A 19,025-nucleotide genomic window follows, 5' to 3' on the forward strand; every position below is an offset into this window, starting at 1 on the left:
GTCAGTTATATGATAAAACTGTAAATGGCATTACTCAAAACAAACCCATCTTTCACTCTATATAGGTACAATAAGGGGCTACCATATTTGTTAGATCTACCCTGATTGGTGGGTTATTACCTTTTTATAGTCATATATATTATACTGAAAGTACCAGTGACTACATAATAATTTTTGTCACAAAGCACCTTTTTCATCAGCCCTTGTGCTGTCATAATGAAACACATCAGAGGGTGGCTGTAACAGGATTCACTCACCACTCTGGCGCCTTCTGCTGGCTGTCTTGAGGATTATCTCTGCATGTTAGTGTGCCCGCTACAGGTGGTGCCTCGCCACCATCGCTCGTGCTCTAGGACCTACGTTTCCCCAAGGACCTCGACATCCTCTTCAACGACACAGCCCTTCAGCCGTGCCACACACTGTGCTCCCCCCTTCGAGGGGACCTGCATTCTGCTGTTCGGCCACTTCACTTAGTGGCTACTACAGCAAATTGTCTGGCCACTTCTTCATGGCCACAGCATTCTCTTTGCCCTTCACTCAGGGCCTCAGCCTACAAATCTCAGCAGCCAGCCAGGAGCTGTTTCTCACTCTGCTGGTCCCTGCTAGCAGCACTGCTCTGTCCAGGGTGCTGGCAGTTCATAGAATCATAGAATATCAGGGTTGGAAGGGACCTCAGGAGGTCATCTAGTCCAACCCCCTGCTCAAAGCAGGACCAATCCCCAATTTTTGCCCCAGATCCCTCAATGGCCCCCTCAAGGATTGAACTCACAACCCTGGGTTTAGCAGGCCAATGTTCAAACCTCTTCTCTCAGCCCTCCAGAGACACAGTCCTTTCTCCCAGGGTTCCCAGCGGAGAATTGCCCTCCTCTGCCCTGCAGCTCCCTTTTTATATGGGCCTGCTTGGCCCTGCTTGGCTAGTCCTTGCAGCCCTTCTCTGATTGGCTGTCTCCTGTGCAGCCTTCCTGGGGTTCTATTAACCTCTTAGAGCCCAGTGCGGGGCAGGCGCCCCATCATAGGGGCTCTCATTCTGATTGCCACACTCATCACAACGGCACTGCTGAAATAAGTACTGCAGAAGACATATGCCAAGTGTTCCCCTCCTCAATAAATCAGATTCTCAACCTTGCTCCAGGTATGTGGAAGCTTGTTCTGCCTTATCACTAAAATCAGTCACACAGCTTGCAGTCATTGATCTTACTGAAAGTACACAGCCATGCACCTCTATGTACTGTATCTAAGACAAAAAAATCGGTATATGTCAGGTTGAGCTTTTAAAAATCAATAAAATAATCAAACCTATCAGTCAAATGTGTCTTTGGTGTAACTCTGTTAGAGAGAAATGTTGTTGGTCATGAATGCTGTTAGAAAATACTGACAAGAGTACTACTGGGGGAGTTCTTAAATGAAGAATTTTTCTAAGTGTTCAGTGATATAAATCTTCTAAATTTTTTGTACATAGTTTACTAGTTTATATTCAAGTAACAATATATGACCTGAGTGCAACGTATTTGTTGTGCTGGGCTTTGAAAATTAATTCAGTTTTTAAACCCCCAAAATGCTAAATGATTATAATTATTTATTTTTTTAAAATTTTCTTATTTAACTGTGTTTTCATATTGCGTTTCATTCAGTAATATTAGTTTATGGTCTTCCAGAATGTCCCAGAACATGAAGCCCTGAATCAGGCACCAGAAATTCTGTCATTGCTGCTACCCATTTTTTTAAAAAAAGGCATTTATATATTAATGTACCATTGTTTAAAAGAGAACACTTCCAAAGAGAACACTCTTTAAACACATATATTTTTCTCTGATAAAGAGTTGAATCAATGTTAGAAAAGAAGATTTAGTCACCAGATTTTTCAGAGGTTCCTGGTACCAACAAAGCCCGTTGAATTCACTATGAGCTGCAGGTGCTCAGCATTTTTGAAAAATCAGGCTATTAATTGTCATGAGCAATATGCACATACTGTACTGGGCTTTATGAATTAAAGAACAATAAAGTCTTGCATTGCAGAGGACAAATCAGCAGATTGCTACATGGATAATTTGCAGCCGGCAGGTTCTAACACCAAACACCCTAGCTTGACTGTGAAGAACAGATCTTAGTGGGACATTGCAAATGGATGGCACATCATTTTTAGAAGAATGGCTTAAACTAAATATAAATGTAGGAAAGCATCCCCAAAAGATGTTATAGATGATTTGGCTAGCTGGGATTTTCTAAAATTCATCATCCTATAGAGTTCTAATACCTTTCTTTTGCAGACTTTATTAGTAGTTATGATTTTACTTCTACAACAATAAACTGGTATTTAAAAATCCTCTTTTTTTATGTTAACTAGGAACCGCAGGTAAAGTACAGATGTATAGACCTAGCTTTAACCATCAGAAATCTACAATTTTGATTCTACAGAGAGCATTGCAGCCTACCTGACATGTCCGAATTTGATTATTTCTGATTAATTTTTTTATGAAGCATTTACCTACATTGCATGCTTATCTATATCTGAGTCTGAGCAGTATCTCCTGCTTCTTTCTAGGATTGTGGAAAAAGGATATTACAGTGAACGAGATGCTGCCGATGCTGTTAAACAAATCCTGGAGGCAGTTGCTGTAAGTATTACCTAGGATCACAGGCTCAGCACATAATAATCTTTTATTTATTTGGAATAATTGCTTAATAAGTACACAGGTGCAAAAGAAGCAGCTGTTCCTTGTAACTAGTCTATACATTCATTTCTATAATTACTGTTCTATCAATCCCCCAAAAGTAGTGATATCTCAGAGGCAAAAGTGACCTTGAGTGACACCAATATATCTCATGCTATAATTCATCTGCTATAGTTGAATTAATGTTCTTTATCACTACCCATTTTCAAAAACCTGCAAAGGTCAGTATAGGTCATTTAGGACAGAAAATGATTTGAGGTTGCTGGCCCTTTTGTAGTCTGCCATTCAAATTTTTGTGAAGTACATCACTATCATTTATTTAGGATTCCTTTTTATACGGAACAGACTGCATTACCTTTCCATCCAACACTGAGAGACTAACGGAATGAAAGAATTAGTAAGATTGCATGGCGTGTTAGGGAAACTTGAGTGGGAGTTTCCTGCAGAGTAAAGCCAGGAATAAAGAGATTTTGCTTCATTTGCAGTTGCTGCCTGACAAATGTTACTTCATGTATGCTAACATGTATGCAGAGGTCTCTAAACAAATCACATACAACCTTAGGGAACTGCTCAATATAGAACATACAAGCAAGATGGATTATGGGGAGACAAGTAGATTAGGTTGCAACAGAATGTCTGGTTAAAGCTAAATCCTCAACCCTCTCAAAAATAATCATACAGAGTGACCCCAGATGGACACTTTGGGGCCCAGGGTAAAGTTTATGGTGAAAATTTAGTCATTTGGTCAAGGAGTTCCCAAAGACACGGCCCTCTTCCCCATATTGTATGCTCCTAATATTTCAATTTTCTTACAACGGTTTCTTGTGCAGAAATATGTGTGTGTGGGGAAATTATGGGCAATAACCACATGAAACTTCCTCAGCAACCTGGACTATCCCTGCAGAGTTCTAGTGTCCGGTACCAGAACAAGGCTCTGAGTCAAATTAATAAGTTGTTAGACTTTATTTCGGTTCCATGGAGTAGTGTAGCAATAGTGAGACCACTGCAGTCCTGCATGGACCAATACCACTGTGTGCAGGCTTCCAGCTAGTGTGGGTGAGAAAGGGAGACTGAGTTCCCCACAAACATTCTGTAGCTTAGGGAAAACTGTCCTGGACTAGGGGCCAAGAGGCCAGGAGTTCAAGTTTTGTCTTCTAATCGCTGCTGTTAATTTCTGTGCCATTCATAACTCGTATATCCCCCTATCAGCAAGAACAGGGTGCTCAGCAGCTCCAAGAAAGCCAGCCCAGGCCCCCGCAAAGATGTTTCTCGACCAAGCCCCTTTCACTACACTCACTTTTTCTAATGGTGAAGTTACATGCAAAAACATGTTTTATGTGGAATAACTTTCCAGACACTCCATAATGCCTTGTGCACCTTGTGTTCTTCTAGAAATATGTCAATTCCAAAAGCTCAGATATTCTGTGACCAGAAAATATAACATTAAGGTTCCACTTACAAGATCATTAGTGTTATAAGAAAAAAACAAAACACCAACTTAGAAAACCAGGCAATGCAGAGTTAGTGACAGTTCCTATGCACCAACTCTGCATTGCCTGGTTTTCTAAGTTCTTCTTAAGTGTTTTTTTTGTGTAGTGTGATCTCTGCCAATCATTTGCAACTACTTCCCAGATCAGTGGTGCAGCATAGACAACTGTGATGGCTCATTGAAGTGCATTGAGAGGAATGATGATTTTGGGTTGTGATGGATATACAGAAATGGATAAATTACTGTGCTGTTTCCTGTTGCCAGCCCCATGAGGGGCAGTTAAGTTGACACTTCTTTCTTACCACAACCTTAACTGTATTGACTGGTTTTCTTACATTCATGTTTTGCTTGTAATAGTACACTGATGCTTTTAAGGGGGCTTAGAACTCAACATTTCCTAGTTTCCCAACATCTGAGTTTTTGAAATTGTCCCCTCACATTTTAGAACAGTGGTTCCCAAACTTGTTCCGCCGCTTGTGCAGGGAAAGCCCCTGGCGGGCCAGGCCGGTTTGTTTACCTGCCGCGTCCGCAGGTTCGGCCAATCGCGGCTCCCAGTGGCTGCGGCTCGCTGTTCCAGGCCAATGGGAGCTGCTGGAAGCGGCGGCCAGTACGTCCCTCGGCCCGCACCGCTTCCAGCAGCCCGCACTGGCCTGGAGCAGCAAACTGCGGCCACTGGGAGCTGCGATCGGCCAAACCTGCTGACGCGGCAGGTAAACAAACCGTCCTGGCCCGCCAGGGGCTTTCCCTGCACAAGTGGCGGAACAAGTTTGGGAACCACTGTTCTAGAAGGTTACAAGCTGTGTAAAGGGCACTATGAAGTGCCTGGAACCTTAACTCCACCTAAACAAAGATTTTATTTCCTCTGTGTTAATAGAGTTTAGCTGAGACAAGGCAATACATAGGTCTAGATTTCATAACAGTTTCATGGAAATTAGGGTGCTCTGAGGATTTCCTCATTTTTATTTCATTAAAATTGTCATGGAGCTTTGTTGAAACATACTTTTACTGTATAATAACTTCAGATCTTCTGCTCCTATTAAAGATTCTTAACCACATTGGGAAGGTGATGTATTTATCCTGTAAGCAAAGAGCTAAACACCCTTTTGCTTGGTAGATATCCAGGGCTTCAGGCTCCATATGAAAAATTTCACTTGTTCTCTTGGATTAAAACAAAGGTGTTCGGGTAGCAGAATCAGAAGGGGAAGCAGAGGGGAAAAAAGGGACACAGTATAAAAAATGTGGTGGTCGTCTAAATTTCACAAGAATTGACAAGTTCTGCTAAAACTAAGAACTAGATTTTGCCACCCATATTCAGTGAAACTATTCACTGAGGGTGAAATTCTGCGCCCTTTTTGAAGTCAGTGGGAGTTTTGCCATTGATGTCAGTGGGGCCAGGATTTTCCCACATGAGTAAAAGTCAGATAATTGGGCCCGCAGTGATTCTCTTGTCTACACTTTCTTTTAAATAAGCCAAGTTAAACAATAGGTTTACACTGTTTTTTTGTTCTCTGTAGATATGTGTATCTCTCTGAAAACAACTCCTTTTCAGCTTGATAAATACAACTCAGTAAACTGATTATATTGATTTTTCTTTCTATACCTCTGGTGTGTGAAATGGAGGCCAAAGTACTGCAATTTTGACCTTGCGAAAAAAGTGAATTTTCTGAGTGCATATCGTTTCCAATCAAAAGATGAAATTTTTAAATACAGTCATGAAAGTAAATATAGGTTAATAAATGTTATAAAATATAACTTTCGCAGAATAGTGTTTTGATTACTGTTATCAGAAAATGGGTCCATAGATGAGATGTCCTTGTCAATGAATAAAAGATAAATCCTCAGATATATGTTTTATGGGAAACTAGTCTGTGGAATCTTTTGCTAATGCAGTTATTGGATAGAAAGCACTACAGCTGGCCAGATAGTGCGGAAATGTATTTGTGATCGTGTTTGTGAAATCTGATTCACTATGTGATTTTCCTGGTTTTTCATCCAATCAGAGAGCAGAAACAAAAATATGTGACTTTTATGAGACATAATAACAAATATTAAAAAATAGTAGTGTTCAATTTGAGGATAATATCTACGTTAGACTTTGGTTGGGAAAGCAATTGAACAAAGTATCATCAATAACTAATTCTGAAAAAGTGAGATCAGTTTGTGGATTGTTCATCAACAGAAAAATGGGCTAAACTCATTGAATACGTTTTTTTTTTTTTCATATATATAATTTATCCAACCGTAGAAAATACACAGAACAAAATGTTCTCTGGAAACAGAGCAGGATGGAAGGGAAGACCATGCATGTTTAAAATGAGAAAAGTACAATATATTTGTCTAATGTAAAACTGATTTAATGGAATACATCAGGTATGATTATAAAATTATTCAATGTACTATGAAAGGGAATTTATATGTGTGTTATATTAATAACAAATGTATGCAGTATTTAAATATAATAATAATCAAAACACAATATATAGCCCATGACTTGGCTGCAGGCTGAGGAGGCCCATTAGTGGCTCAGGATGAGGGTGAAGACCTGAACTCTGAGGTGGTGGAAAGAAGAAAGTTGCGGCTGGAGAGGAAAACTGATAACGGAGTGTAGATGGGGTAATAAATGACTGAACTGCTTGTTTCCATGGTTTGGGAGGATATGCAGTTACAATAGGGCCTCTCCTGTCGCCAGGGTGGCCTAGGCTACATGTTTTGTGCTGTACCTCTGGCACAGCACAAAATCTTGGTAAGAGGAAGAGAAAATACAGACTGGCTTCCATTGTTCAGTGTTTTAGAGGATCCAGGGCTTCTGCTAGTTTCTGCTTCTGTTTGCTTTCTAGCCTTCCTCTAAATGTGATGAATTTCTAGTGTGAATCTATATCCTGTCCTCTGCAAAAATAGCAGCATTTCTGTTTTGTACATAAATTATTCTGCTGCTCAGCACTATTTGCCATATGTTATGGTAGCAGGGTGGCTTTCCCTGTAAGGGATAGACGATCTGGGGCTCCCCGACCCTGATTACGAAAAGAGGCACACCTGAGAGGGGTTAGGTGATTCCCCTATAAAGAGCAGCTGGAAGTTGCAGAGAAGGGAATGCTCAGGAAAGCGGAGACTGCTAAGAATGAGATTTGGGATTAAGATTCCAGCTAGCAAGGACTGGAAGTAGCCTCCTAAGGCAGGAGAGATCCTGAGCAAGTAGGGGAAAAGACTGCAAAATCTCTACAGGCAGGAAGGCCTGGGAGTCAGAAGAGAAATGTTTGTTTGTTGGACTTTAATTTGGGACTATTAATTAAACCCTAACCCCAAGGACAGGTATTTTGACCACAGAAAAAGTGTGTGGAATCTGTGTGAGGGGCCCTGAAAAGGAGGAAACAGAGGCAGGTTGCTGCAGAATGGCCTCTGGCCACAAGGGGATGTTCAGGAGATGGCAAACCCTGTACAGTTCTATCAAATCTGTTTGTCATAATGTAGAATGCTCATATTTATATCTGCAGTGTATCTGAGTTTAATTTTCACCTAGGCCAGGGGTTCTCAAACTGGGGGTCGGGACCCCTCAGGGGGTCATGAGATTATTACATGGGGGTCACAAGTTGTCAGCCTCCACCCGAAACCCCACTTTGCCTCCAGCATTTATAATGGTGTTAAATATGTAAAGAAGGTTTTTTTAATTTAAAATGGGGGTCGCACACAGAGGCTTGCTATGTGGAAGGAATCACCAGTACAAAAGTTTGAGAACCACTGACCTAGGCATTATCTACCCTAGGAATTTTAGGGAAAAAAATCCCATTGGTGTAGCATGATTGGGAGTCCTCATATAGATTTCAGCAGTGGCTTTTTATCGCCATGATATTTAAACCTCAAATGCAATTGCAGGGCTCTCCTTGAATCTACTGAAGAGTGAGTTCGAGTAAATGGGTGCATATTTGTACCCTGAATACCTAATTGATATTGAAGTTAGTGATCTTTACATTAGAGAAAAGAAACATTAGTTTAAAATTATCTGAAATTAAGAAACTGATACATTAAGATAACTTGCATCCAAGAGTTGTAAAAGACATGGCGGAGAGCTCACTGGACTGTTAAAGTTAATTTTCAGTAAGTCTTGGAACATTGGAAAAGTTCCAATAGGCTAATGTTGTGCCAATATTTGAAAAGGATAAATGTGATGCCCCTGGTAATTATAGGCCTGTCACTCTGCCATCAATCCTGGGCAAGATAATGGAGCGGCTGATTTGAGACTCTATCAATAAAGAGTTAAAGGAATATACTATAAATAATGCCAATCAACATGGCTTTTTGGAAAATAGATCCTGTCAAACTAACTAACTCAACATCTTTTTTAAAAAACAAAATTACAAGTTTGGTTGATAAACGCAATACTGTTGAAATAATATATTTAGACTTCTGTAATGCATTTGACTTAGTACTGCATTACATTTTGATTAAAAAACTCGAAAGATATAAAAGTAATGTGGCACACCTTAAGTGGATTAAAAGCCGACTAACTGATAGGTCTTAAAATGTAATTATAAATGCCAAATCATCATTGCATAGGTGTATTTTTAGTGGGGTTCCACAGCGATCTGTTCCTGTTCCTACACTATTTAACATTTTTATTAATGACCTGGAAGAAAACATAAAATCATCACTGATAAAGTTTGCAGATGATGCAAAAATTGGGGACTGATCACTGACGTAGAGCAATCAGGACTGCTTGGTAAATTAGGAGCAAGCAAACAATATGCATTTTAAGAACATAAGGACAGCCATACTGGGTCAGACCAATGGGCCATCTATCTCAGTAACCTGTCTTCTGACAGCGGCCAATGCCAGGTGCTTCAGAGGGAATGAACAGAACAGGGCAATTATTGAGTAATCCATCCCTTGTTGTCCATTCCCAGCTTCTGGCTGTCGGAGGCTAGGGACACCCAGAGCATGGAGTTGTATCCCTGACCATCTTGGCTAATAGCCATTGATGGACCTATCCTCCATAAACTTATCTAATTGTTTTTTTAACCCAGTTATAGTTTTGGCCTTCACAACATCTGGCAACGAGTTCCACAGGTTGATTCTGTGTTATGTGAAGAAGTATTTCCTTTTGTTTGTTTTCAGCCTGCTAATGTAGTATGGCTAAATGTAAATGTACACATCTAAGAGCAAAGAATGTAGCCCATACTCACATGATGGGGAACTATATCCTGGGAAGCAACGACTCAGGGAAAAAAAATGTGGGGGACATGGTAGGTAATCAGCTGCAGATGAGCTCCCAGTTCCATGCTATGGCCAAAAGAGCTAATGGATGCATAAACAGGGGAATGTCAAGTAGGAGTAGAGATGTTATTTTACCTCTTTGACACTGGTGTAACCACTGCTGGAATACTGTGGTCAGTTCTCATGTCCCTAATTCAAGAAAGAGGTGGATAAATTGTAGAAGGTTCAGAGAAGAGCCATGAGAATGATTTAAGGATTAGTAAACAATAGACTCACAAAGTTCAATCTATTTATCTTAACAAAGAGAAAGTTATGGGGTGACTTGATTATATTCTGTAAGTACCTACATGGGGAATCGCTATTTAATAATGGATTCTTCAGAAAGGAATAACACAGGAGTGGAGAAAATTTGGGCAAACATAAACTAGGATGCAGCTGCTTAGAAGTACCACAGATGTACCTTTCCACCACAATCCCCACTTCATCTTCAGCAGCAGCTCTTAACTGACACTGTGGTTCTAGAGACTTTGCAAGTGCTCTGGACTTAATACCAACACAGGTAATGCAGTGGAGTTAATATCTAGGCTGCCTCTGAATGAGTTTTAGTGCTAATGTCAATGTGAGAAAAAGCACTGAGTAAAATATATATGCCTGTGCCATCCATGTCCCTGTGTTTGCGGGCATTGCTCTACTTGTACTTAATAATCCCTGCTTTGCACAGTAATTTGTGCCACAGCAAATCACTGTCTGCATGTTGAATTCTCCCCTCTCTCTTCCACTTGTAATCCATCTTAACTCATAGGGGTTAGTGTGTGGGGAGGAGAAGAAGAGGGACAAAGGCAAAATGGAGCAGATTCTGCCCACAGCATGTAACATCATTAATGAGATTGGCCTTAAACAGGCAAAGCCCTACCCCCCATCTTGTAATATCACTATAACAATAGCAAACATCTCTACACACTCTGCTTCCTGCCCACCTGCAGAAATGCCAGATCATCCTGGGTCCTTCCCGTCACCTCTTCCTTGTAGAGTTCCTGGGGGTCTGGTGCAAGAAACTCCTGAGTGTGCCCCAAGTGGCATATGGGCAAGCATCAGCTCTGTGTGGTCTACTCCCTTTGCCTCTAGTCTCTGCTGAGGCTGCCTTACTTCCTCTATGATCTCCTCCTCCTTCAAAAGCCCGTCCAGCAGGAAAGTGTGTTTTGTGCTTGGGGTGGAGTCAAGCATCCATTCAAACGCTTTGTAGAATGGGCACAATTTTGGTGATATGCCAGGTGTGGCGTTGTGATCCCCTTGACTTTCCTGTACATGGTCTTCAGGAATCTGATTTTTCTCCTGCAGTGAGATCCTATCTGCTGAATTATGCTGCTGCCAGCTGTTTGGAAATTTCCTCTTAGAACTGCTGATTTTCCTTAAATTATGGGTCTAACTGACCTCACACCAGAGGTTCACCAGAAGCTTGCTGTCAGTTTCTCACCAGCTGGCAGCATGCTGGGAGAAGAATTTCTCAGATGGCATCTCTGTTCAAATGCTGTGGAAGCGCAGAAGAAATGTAGTAGCCAATGTGGAGTTTAAACACCACCCCAGTGCAGGTGACTTTGGTGCAGAAGAAGGGAGGCGGTAGAGAGGGAGAGGACAAGAAAAATTGGCCCAGGTAGAATTGTGGGAAGACATTGGAGGAGTAACAGTTCCTGGGCTTTTTTACCCTCACTGTAAAGTAGACGTGTTGCCAGCCCAGAGGGAGGCAAAACCTTGGCTCAGACCTATGCCTTCAGCCTTGTATGTTAATCTGGGTTTAAGGCACCCTCAGACCTGGATCGGAGATTTTTCTGTGTGGACTGGAGTGGGGTTAGATGATCAATAAGCACTACAGTCTTTCATTCCACTCCCAGGAATATAAGTTAAGAAGTGTGAATTGGTGTTTATTTGCATAACCTTCACACTGGTTTCAGAGTAGCACCCCTGTTAGTCTGTATCCGCAAAAAGAAAATGAGTACTATAAATTTGTTAGTCTCTAAGGTGCCACAAGTATTCCTTTTCTCTTCACACTGGTGGGTGCTGGAGCCTCTCCAGAGGAAGGAAAGCCTGGCCCAAAACTACAGAGTCTTGGGACTATTTTTCTTTGCTTCTTTATAAAAGGACTATTGGCCAGGCTAGAAGATGCCTGAGGGGCCTGCTGACACTGTTGCAGGGAACTCCTGCCTAGAAGAGTCTTTTCAAATTCTGGCTACATCTTTTTTGCAACAAGACACTATCATACTTTGCCACAAGGCCCTAACAATTAAATACTGTAGAATCCACTTAATTGGTACACTTTGGTGTGAACAGAAATGTGTCCATAAAGTAATTGTCTCAGTTAAGAGTAGCTCATACAAGTATATTGTGCTGGGAAACAGTCACAGTACTGAGAGTATAAATTAAATTTAGACTACATTAAGAGAAGAGTGCCTCAGTCTGCAGTCATAATAGATCGGAAAGCAGCATGAAGTGAGCAGTCTGCAATCTGCAATCTGCAGAGGTCCTGAGCTGGCCCTTTCCCTCAAGGAACCAAGGAGCAAAGGACAAGAGGTTTATTGCTCCTTGGTCAGCCAGCAACTGAGCTGCTCCTCCCCTTTTAATGACCACTTTCTTAATTAGTAGGGGAAGCTAAAGTGGATGCAGTGACCATGAGATGGTCAAGTTCAGGATCCTGACACAAGGAAGAAAGGAAAGCAGCAGAATACGGACCCTGGACTTCAGAAAAGCAGACTTTGACTCCCTCAGGGAACTGATGGGCAAGATCCCCTGGGAGAGTAACATGAGGGGGAAAGGAGTCCAGGAGAGCTGGCTGTATTTTAAAGAATCCTTATTGAGGTTACAGGGACAAACCATCCCGATGTGTAGAAAGAATAGTAAATATGGCAGGCGACCAGCTTGGCTTAACAGTGAAATCCTTGCTGATCTTAAATACAAAAAAGAAGCTTACAAGAAGTGGAAGATTGGACAAATGACCAGGGATGACTATAAAAATATTGCCTGGGCATGCAGGAGTGAAATCAGAAAGGCCAAATCACACCTGGAGTTGCAGCTAGCAAGAGATGTTAAGAGTAACAAGAACGGTTTCTTTTTGCCTCTGTCTTCAGGAACAAGGTCAGCTCCCAGACTACTGCACTGGGCAGCACAGCATGGGGAGGAGGAGACCAGCCTTCTGTGGAGAAAGTAGTGGTTCGGGACGATTGAGAAAAGCTGGACGTGCACAAGTCCATGGGGCTGAATGCGTTGCATTCGAGAGTGCTAAAGGAGTTGGCAGATGTGATTGCAGATCCATTGGCCATTATCTTTGAAAACTCATGGCGATCGGGGGAAGTCCCGGACAACTGGAAAAAGGCTAATGTAGTGCCCATCTTTAAAAAAGGGAAGAAGGAGGATCCTGGGAACTACAGGCCAGTCAGCCTCACCTCAGTCCCCGGAAAAATCCTGGAGCAGGTCCTCAAGGAATCAATTCTGAAGCACTTAGAGGAGAGGAAAGTGATCAGGAACAGTCAGCATGGATTCACCAAGGGCAAGTCATGCCTGACTAATCTAATTGCCTTCTATAACAAGATAACTGGTTCTGTGGATGAAGGAAAAGCAGTGGATGTGTTGTTCCTTGACTTTAGCAAAGCTTTTGACACTGTCTCCCACAGTATTCTTGCCAGCAAGTTAAAGAAGTATGGGCTGGAAGAATGGACTATAAGGTGGCTAGAAAGCTGGCTAGATTGTCGAGCTCAACGGGTAGTGATCAATGGCTCCATGTCTAGTTGGCAGCCGGTATCAAGTGGAGTGCCCCAAGGGTCGGTCCTTCGGCCAGTTTTGTTCAATATCTTCATTAATGATCTGGAGGATGGTGTGGATTGCACCGTCAGCAAATTTGCAGATGACATTAAACTGGGAGGAGAGGTAGATACGCTGGAGGGTAGGGATAGGATACAGAGGGACCTGGACAAATTGGGGGATTAGGCCAAAAGAAATCTGATGAGGTTCGACAAGGACAAGTGCAGAGTCCTGCACTTAGGACGGAAGAATCCCATGCACCGCTACAGACTAGGGACCGAATGGCTCGGCAGCAGTTCTGCAGAAAAGGACCTCGGGGTTACAGTGGATGAGAAGCTGGATATGAGTCAACAGTGTGCCCTTGTTGCCAAGAAGGCCAATGGCATTTTGGGCTGTATAAGTAGGGGCATTGCCAGCAGATTGAGGGACGTGATCGTTCCCCTCTATTCAACACTGGTGAGGCCTCATCTGGAGTACTGTGTCCAGTTTTGGGCCCCACACTACAAGAAGGATGAGGAAAAATTGGAAAGAGTCCAGCAGAGGGCAACAAAAATGATTAGGGGACTGGAACACATGAGTTATGAGGAGAGGTTGAGGGAACTTGGGATGTTTAGTCTGCGGAAGAGAAGAATGAGGGGGGATTTGATAGCTGCTTTCAACTACCTGAAAGGTGGTTCCAAAGAGGATGGCTCTAGACTGTTCTCAGTGGTAGCAGATGACAGAACAAGGAGTAATGGTCTCAGGTTGCAGTGAGGGAGATTTAGGTTGGATATTAGGAAAAGCTTTTTCACTAGGAGGGTGGTGAAACACTGGAATGCGTTACCTAGGGAGGTGGTGGAATCTCCTTCCTTTGAAGTTTTTAAAGTCAGGCTTGACAAAGCCCTGGCTGGGATGATTTAATTGGGGATCGGTCCTGCTTTGAGCAGGGGGTTGTGCTAGATGACCTCCTGAGGTCCCTTCCAAGCCTAATATTCTATGATTCTATGAACTGACAGTGAGTGCAGGTTTAGTGTGGCTGAGTGGGCCCATAACAGCTCATTAGTCCTTGGTGACTCAGGGTGGGGTTGGTATACCCCATCATGCAACAGTATGAACTTTGAGGTTCTGGACAAATGCCAGTATGGATAATCACATTCTAGTGGCCTATTCTTCTCCCTGTATTTTCTGTTGAATAAGTTATTGTTCCCTTCTAGGGTTACCATATGTCCCATTTTGGCCAGGACAGTCTCTCTTTTCAAGCCCTGTTCTGGCCATCCTGACCAGGCATTTGTCCCATTAGCTCTTGCCAACAGGACAAATGCCCAGTTTTGCCAGAATGGTGGGGTGTGACTCCTGGCAGGGAGGAACATGAGGGGATAAGGGGTGGAGTGGCTCGAGCCAGGCCAGCCCTGCCTCGTGTGGGCAGGCAGTGGGAGCTGCTTCAGGCTGGTCCTACGTGGGTGGGGGAGAGGAGGGCCTTGGGCAGGTGGACCTTGGGCGGGAGGGGAAGGGGGGCTTGAACCGGCCGCACACACCGGGGAGGGGAGGAGAGGGGGGTCCCCAGGCTGGCCCTGTGTGGTGTTCTGTTTTCCCTTTGGGAAAATGTAATCACTTCCTATTCTAAACTGTTTAGTGATGCTGGGTTTATCCTGAGAAAGGGCTGCACGGGCATGAAGTGATCTCTCTAGATTGCATGTCAGTTTAATATTCAAAGCACTTGTCGGTGAAGGAACTCAATATGAAATTTGGAGAATAGGACATATATCTCTTGTAAGCCAACCTGTAAGCCAACACTGCTCTCCTAACCACAGAAGGAGGACTGAGAGAGAAAAATCCCTTGGAACTAGTATACTCTGTGGAGGAGGGAAAAGAACCCTTCCCATGTCCGCCTGCTGGAAAGGGAAAGCGTGGAAAGGGAAACACTCAGTCCCCCGGCTACATAAAGAGGACTAGAAATACCTGCCACTGGCTCATCCTTCTCACTCCCCTTTGGCCTCACATGGATTAACAAAAAGACCCTCCTGGCCTGGCATCTCTCCATCCTAAGCATAATGAGAAGGAGAAATAAAAGGACACACACTCCTGTGTGTGACCAAGCATTCACTTCTCATTTGGACCTGTCTACACTAGACAATTGTACTGTTACAGCTTACAATGGGTGTAACTGGTAACCTTGCAGTGTATCCATGCTAGCTAGTATAAATATGTTAATAGTGACATACAGAGCATGCCCTCCAGCTGCTGCAGTGCCGGTGCATTGTTGGTATCTATCCAACAGTGCCAAACAGAGGTCCCGGAGCAGGGGGTTATATTAGTAGCAATCTACAGCTTGGGGGTCTGTGCCAATTTATTTTTAAAGATGAACCACATAAATAAGCATTTTTCAATACATAAAATATGTATTTTATAAAATGAAATGGCAATAGTATTGCATACAAATACTTGTTTTTCTGAAACAAAAACATCCTTAAGATTTCATGTGTTGCACCTTATAAAACTGAAATCTTGTATGCATAACACTGCAGATGGTTCAGAAGCTCAGAATAAAGTTGTCAGGAGTACAGGAGATCTCTTGCACTGTCTGCTCGATGAAAGGGTTTCAGGAGCATTGTGGGCTGTGCTGGGAACACCAGTTGCAATGGAGCAGTTTTAGTGGGTTTGGTCTGTTCCATCACTCCAGAATTACAGTGTGACCCAATTTTGTGGCTTTTTGGTGTTGGAAAGACTTGAGGCGCCAGTGTAAACACCTTTGGTGTTGGAAAGACATGAGGTGTGTTATAAAGATGAAAATTTTCTAACTTAGACCGAGTTAGTGAGGAAATAGGAGTGGATGGGTCCAGTCACTTAGGGTCCAGCCATCCATTTCCTATGGGTCCAACATCCCCTGCGTGCCACACATTTACCTGGAGATGTTTTCTAAGAGGGTGACCTAGTGGCCTTCTGTCTTTGGGGCCAGTTGACCTTTCCCTCTTTTTGAGCTCTTCAGGGTGGACTTCTCTGTGCTTAGGTGTTCCAGTTTAGTAGAATATTTGAGACCATGTTAATCCTGTCCTCCACATCATCCCTAGGGCATCAGTTGGCTCTGCCTGTTGTCAAGTATTAGGAATTGCATAAGAACAAGTGTGAATTAGACTTTTTATAAAAAATATTAACAGATTTGGATTAAACTCACAAGACGGCTCAAGATCTTTAAAAGTTTTGTTAGGATTGTGCAATGATCCAATAGGCTCTGGGTTGTATTGGCATTTTAGGTGTGTTCATGCACAGACTGTAAATTAAAGTGTTCTCATACATCTTAAGGAGTCTCCTGACAATACTTCTATTCCAGCTGCTGTAAAGTAAAGCGAGTCTAAATATGACAAATTTGCATTAATTAAAAATTCAAATTATTTTTCATTTATGTTCTGTTATGTTTCCTTACTGTTTTATTAATAGGAACTTTTAATGAAGCTAACCTCTGATTATTTGTCAGAAGCTTGGAATGGGCGACAGGGCATGGATCACTTGACATTCACCTGGTCTGTTCATTCCCTCTGAAGCACCTGGCATTGGCCACTGTCGGAAGATGGGATACTGGGCTAGATGGACCTGTTGTCTGACCCAGTATGGCCGTTCTTATATTCTTAAGTATTTGGGGGGAAATCTCTTTTTTTCCTTTTTGAATGCAGTGAATAAATAGCAAACCATTAACAAGATTGGAAATGTCTAATATTGACATTATTTACCTGGTTTAATTCATTTTGCTAATGTGAGAAAGTCAGTTAGAGTTGGGTGAGTAATACAGATTTTGCTTACTCACAGGAATCCCACAATTCTTGACTGACCTATAGGTATTCAGCTAACTGGAGCCACCCATATTGAATGTTGTCACTACAGCAAATAATGCCCCTGACAACTGAATTTAACAAGATGCCATATTATCAGATGAGGAGGCTGGTGGGTTAGTCATACATGTGGGCTGCCCACAAGTAAGCAGGCATCTGAATTTTTTTCAAGCCTCTGCCCTTAACAAGTTAAAGAAATTACAGAATTTTGGGTCTTGTGATAGTTAGGACTATGCCTCTTGCTGCCTCTCTAATAGTCACTTTAGTGCTGAACTTACAGACAGAAAATACATCTTCTTGGGGCTGATCCATTGACAAGGAAGCATAGGCATGTACTGAATTTTTAATTGCAATATTTGGTTGAACACCAAATAGGTGGATGTTATTGAGCTTCAGAACTATTACCTGAATAGTGGATAAAGCAATACTGTAAATTGTGCATTCACATATTCTATTTAGAGTCATAGAGTTTAAGGCTAGGAGAGACCACGAGATCATCTAGCCTGATCATCTGTCACAGGCCACTGACACCACTCAGAATCCACACGCTAACCCAACAACCAAAATGAGTCCAAAGTTTTACAGCCTACAGGAGACTAAACTATTATGTGTCACAGGGAGAGAATAGGAGGACCAAGGTGCACCAGTGCTCGAGGCCCCCACACTGGAAAGGAAATGTTTAAGTGACATATACCCAGATAATCCTGACAAGGCACTCACATACTGCAGAGGAAGATGAAAACCCCCAAGGCCTCTGCCAAACTGACCTGGGGGAAAATTCCTTCCTGACCGCACATGTGGCCATGAGTTAGACCCTGAGCATGTGAGCAGGAACCAGCCAGTCAAGCACCTGAGAGAGAGAATGTTCAGTGCCATCTCAGAGCCCTGGCCTACCCCATCCTGTGTCTCATCTCCAGCCCTGGCCATCTCCTGATGCTTCAGAGGAAGTAGATAAAAAAAATCCCTCCCAGAATACATGGGAGGGGGAGGAATCTCTTCCAGACTCCTGCTGGTGGCCAGCTGAAACCCTGAAGTATGAGCTTTAGGAACATAGGACATAAACCAGAAGTGAGCCGCAGAGCTGTGGAGTCCTGCCCCCTAGCATCACAAACAACCCCATCATACAATTGCACTCAAAAATGTGTCCAGCTCTCTAGTCAAACTAGTTACGTTGTTTGTCCCTACAACTTATATTTGGAGGCTATTCCAGAACCTCAACGCTGATGGTTAGAAACCTCCTAATTTCCAGCCTCAATTTGTTCATGGACAGTTTATATTCTGATTATTTATTGTAGCAGAAAGTTAGTAATAACCACCATTCATAATCATTATTCATCCTCAAACTCATTGACATTTTTGTTAGATGTTTCTTAAACTATAATATTTTTTTAATAACTCTCTAAAGTGCATATGTGCACATGCAGTTTGTGCGCCTGACTTATCTGTGCCGATATCAGATGGGTTCATGGGGAAATCAGGTATTTGCTTGTATGCATGTCCAGCTGGGCACTTAATTGGCATTGTATCTGTGCAGTACCTGATTTGCATCGGCACATTGGTTGTTTGCAGATACAAACTAGCTGAATCTAAATATAGCTTTGAAAATTTGGCCCAAAATATCCATTTTTGATTAAATAAGTTTACCAAACTTTCTGTATGCTTCTATACACAATTAAAGCTTATTTCAAATCCATTTATTTTATATTACAGCAGTTACATATATTCTGAAAAGATACTTTTAATTGATTTTTTTTTTTTTTTTTGGTTTCTGAAAAATAATAATTGGACTAATGCATGCTGGAAACCTTAAAAATTTGCTATACTTGTTACTTGGCATGCCTGGGGTAGCCCTCAATGGAAATGCCAAGGTCAGGGCAGGCTGCAAAAGGGAGAGCAGATACTCCCAAGACTGGTGGGTAACACTAAAGTTAAATTCCCCAACCAGTCACAAACTGTGCTTCTGATCCCCAGGTTATCAAGAAACAAAAAAAGAAATCACACAGCCCGCTTTTTTGCATTCCAGTCCTCTGGCTCCTAGCCAGCACCTAGGTCCAGTACAGTGAG

At 42.4% G+C, this 19,025-nt stretch overlaps 1 protein-coding gene across 2 annotated transcripts in view; it reads left to right on the forward strand.

Annotated features, from left to right (window-relative positions):
- The window catches only part of CAMK4 (calcium/calmodulin dependent protein kinase IV), a 301,585-nt gene that overhangs the window by 185,782 nt on the left and 96,778 nt on the right, over nt 1-19,025 (forward strand). For both annotated transcript variants that reach the window (XM_048849796.2, XM_075128605.1), the window contains exon 5: nt 2,543-2,615. In XM_048849796.2, the coding sequence (XP_048705753.2) occupies nt 2,543-2,615 (73 nt within the window). The remainder of the gene's footprint in view (nt 1-2,542; nt 2,616-19,025) is intronic.

The sequence above is a fragment of the Caretta caretta genome, chromosome 5 (assembly GCF_965140235.1).
Source record: "Caretta caretta isolate rCarCar2 chromosome 5, rCarCar1.hap1, whole genome shotgun sequence".
Lineage (NCBI taxonomy): Eukaryota > Metazoa > Chordata > Testudines > Cheloniidae > Caretta > Caretta caretta.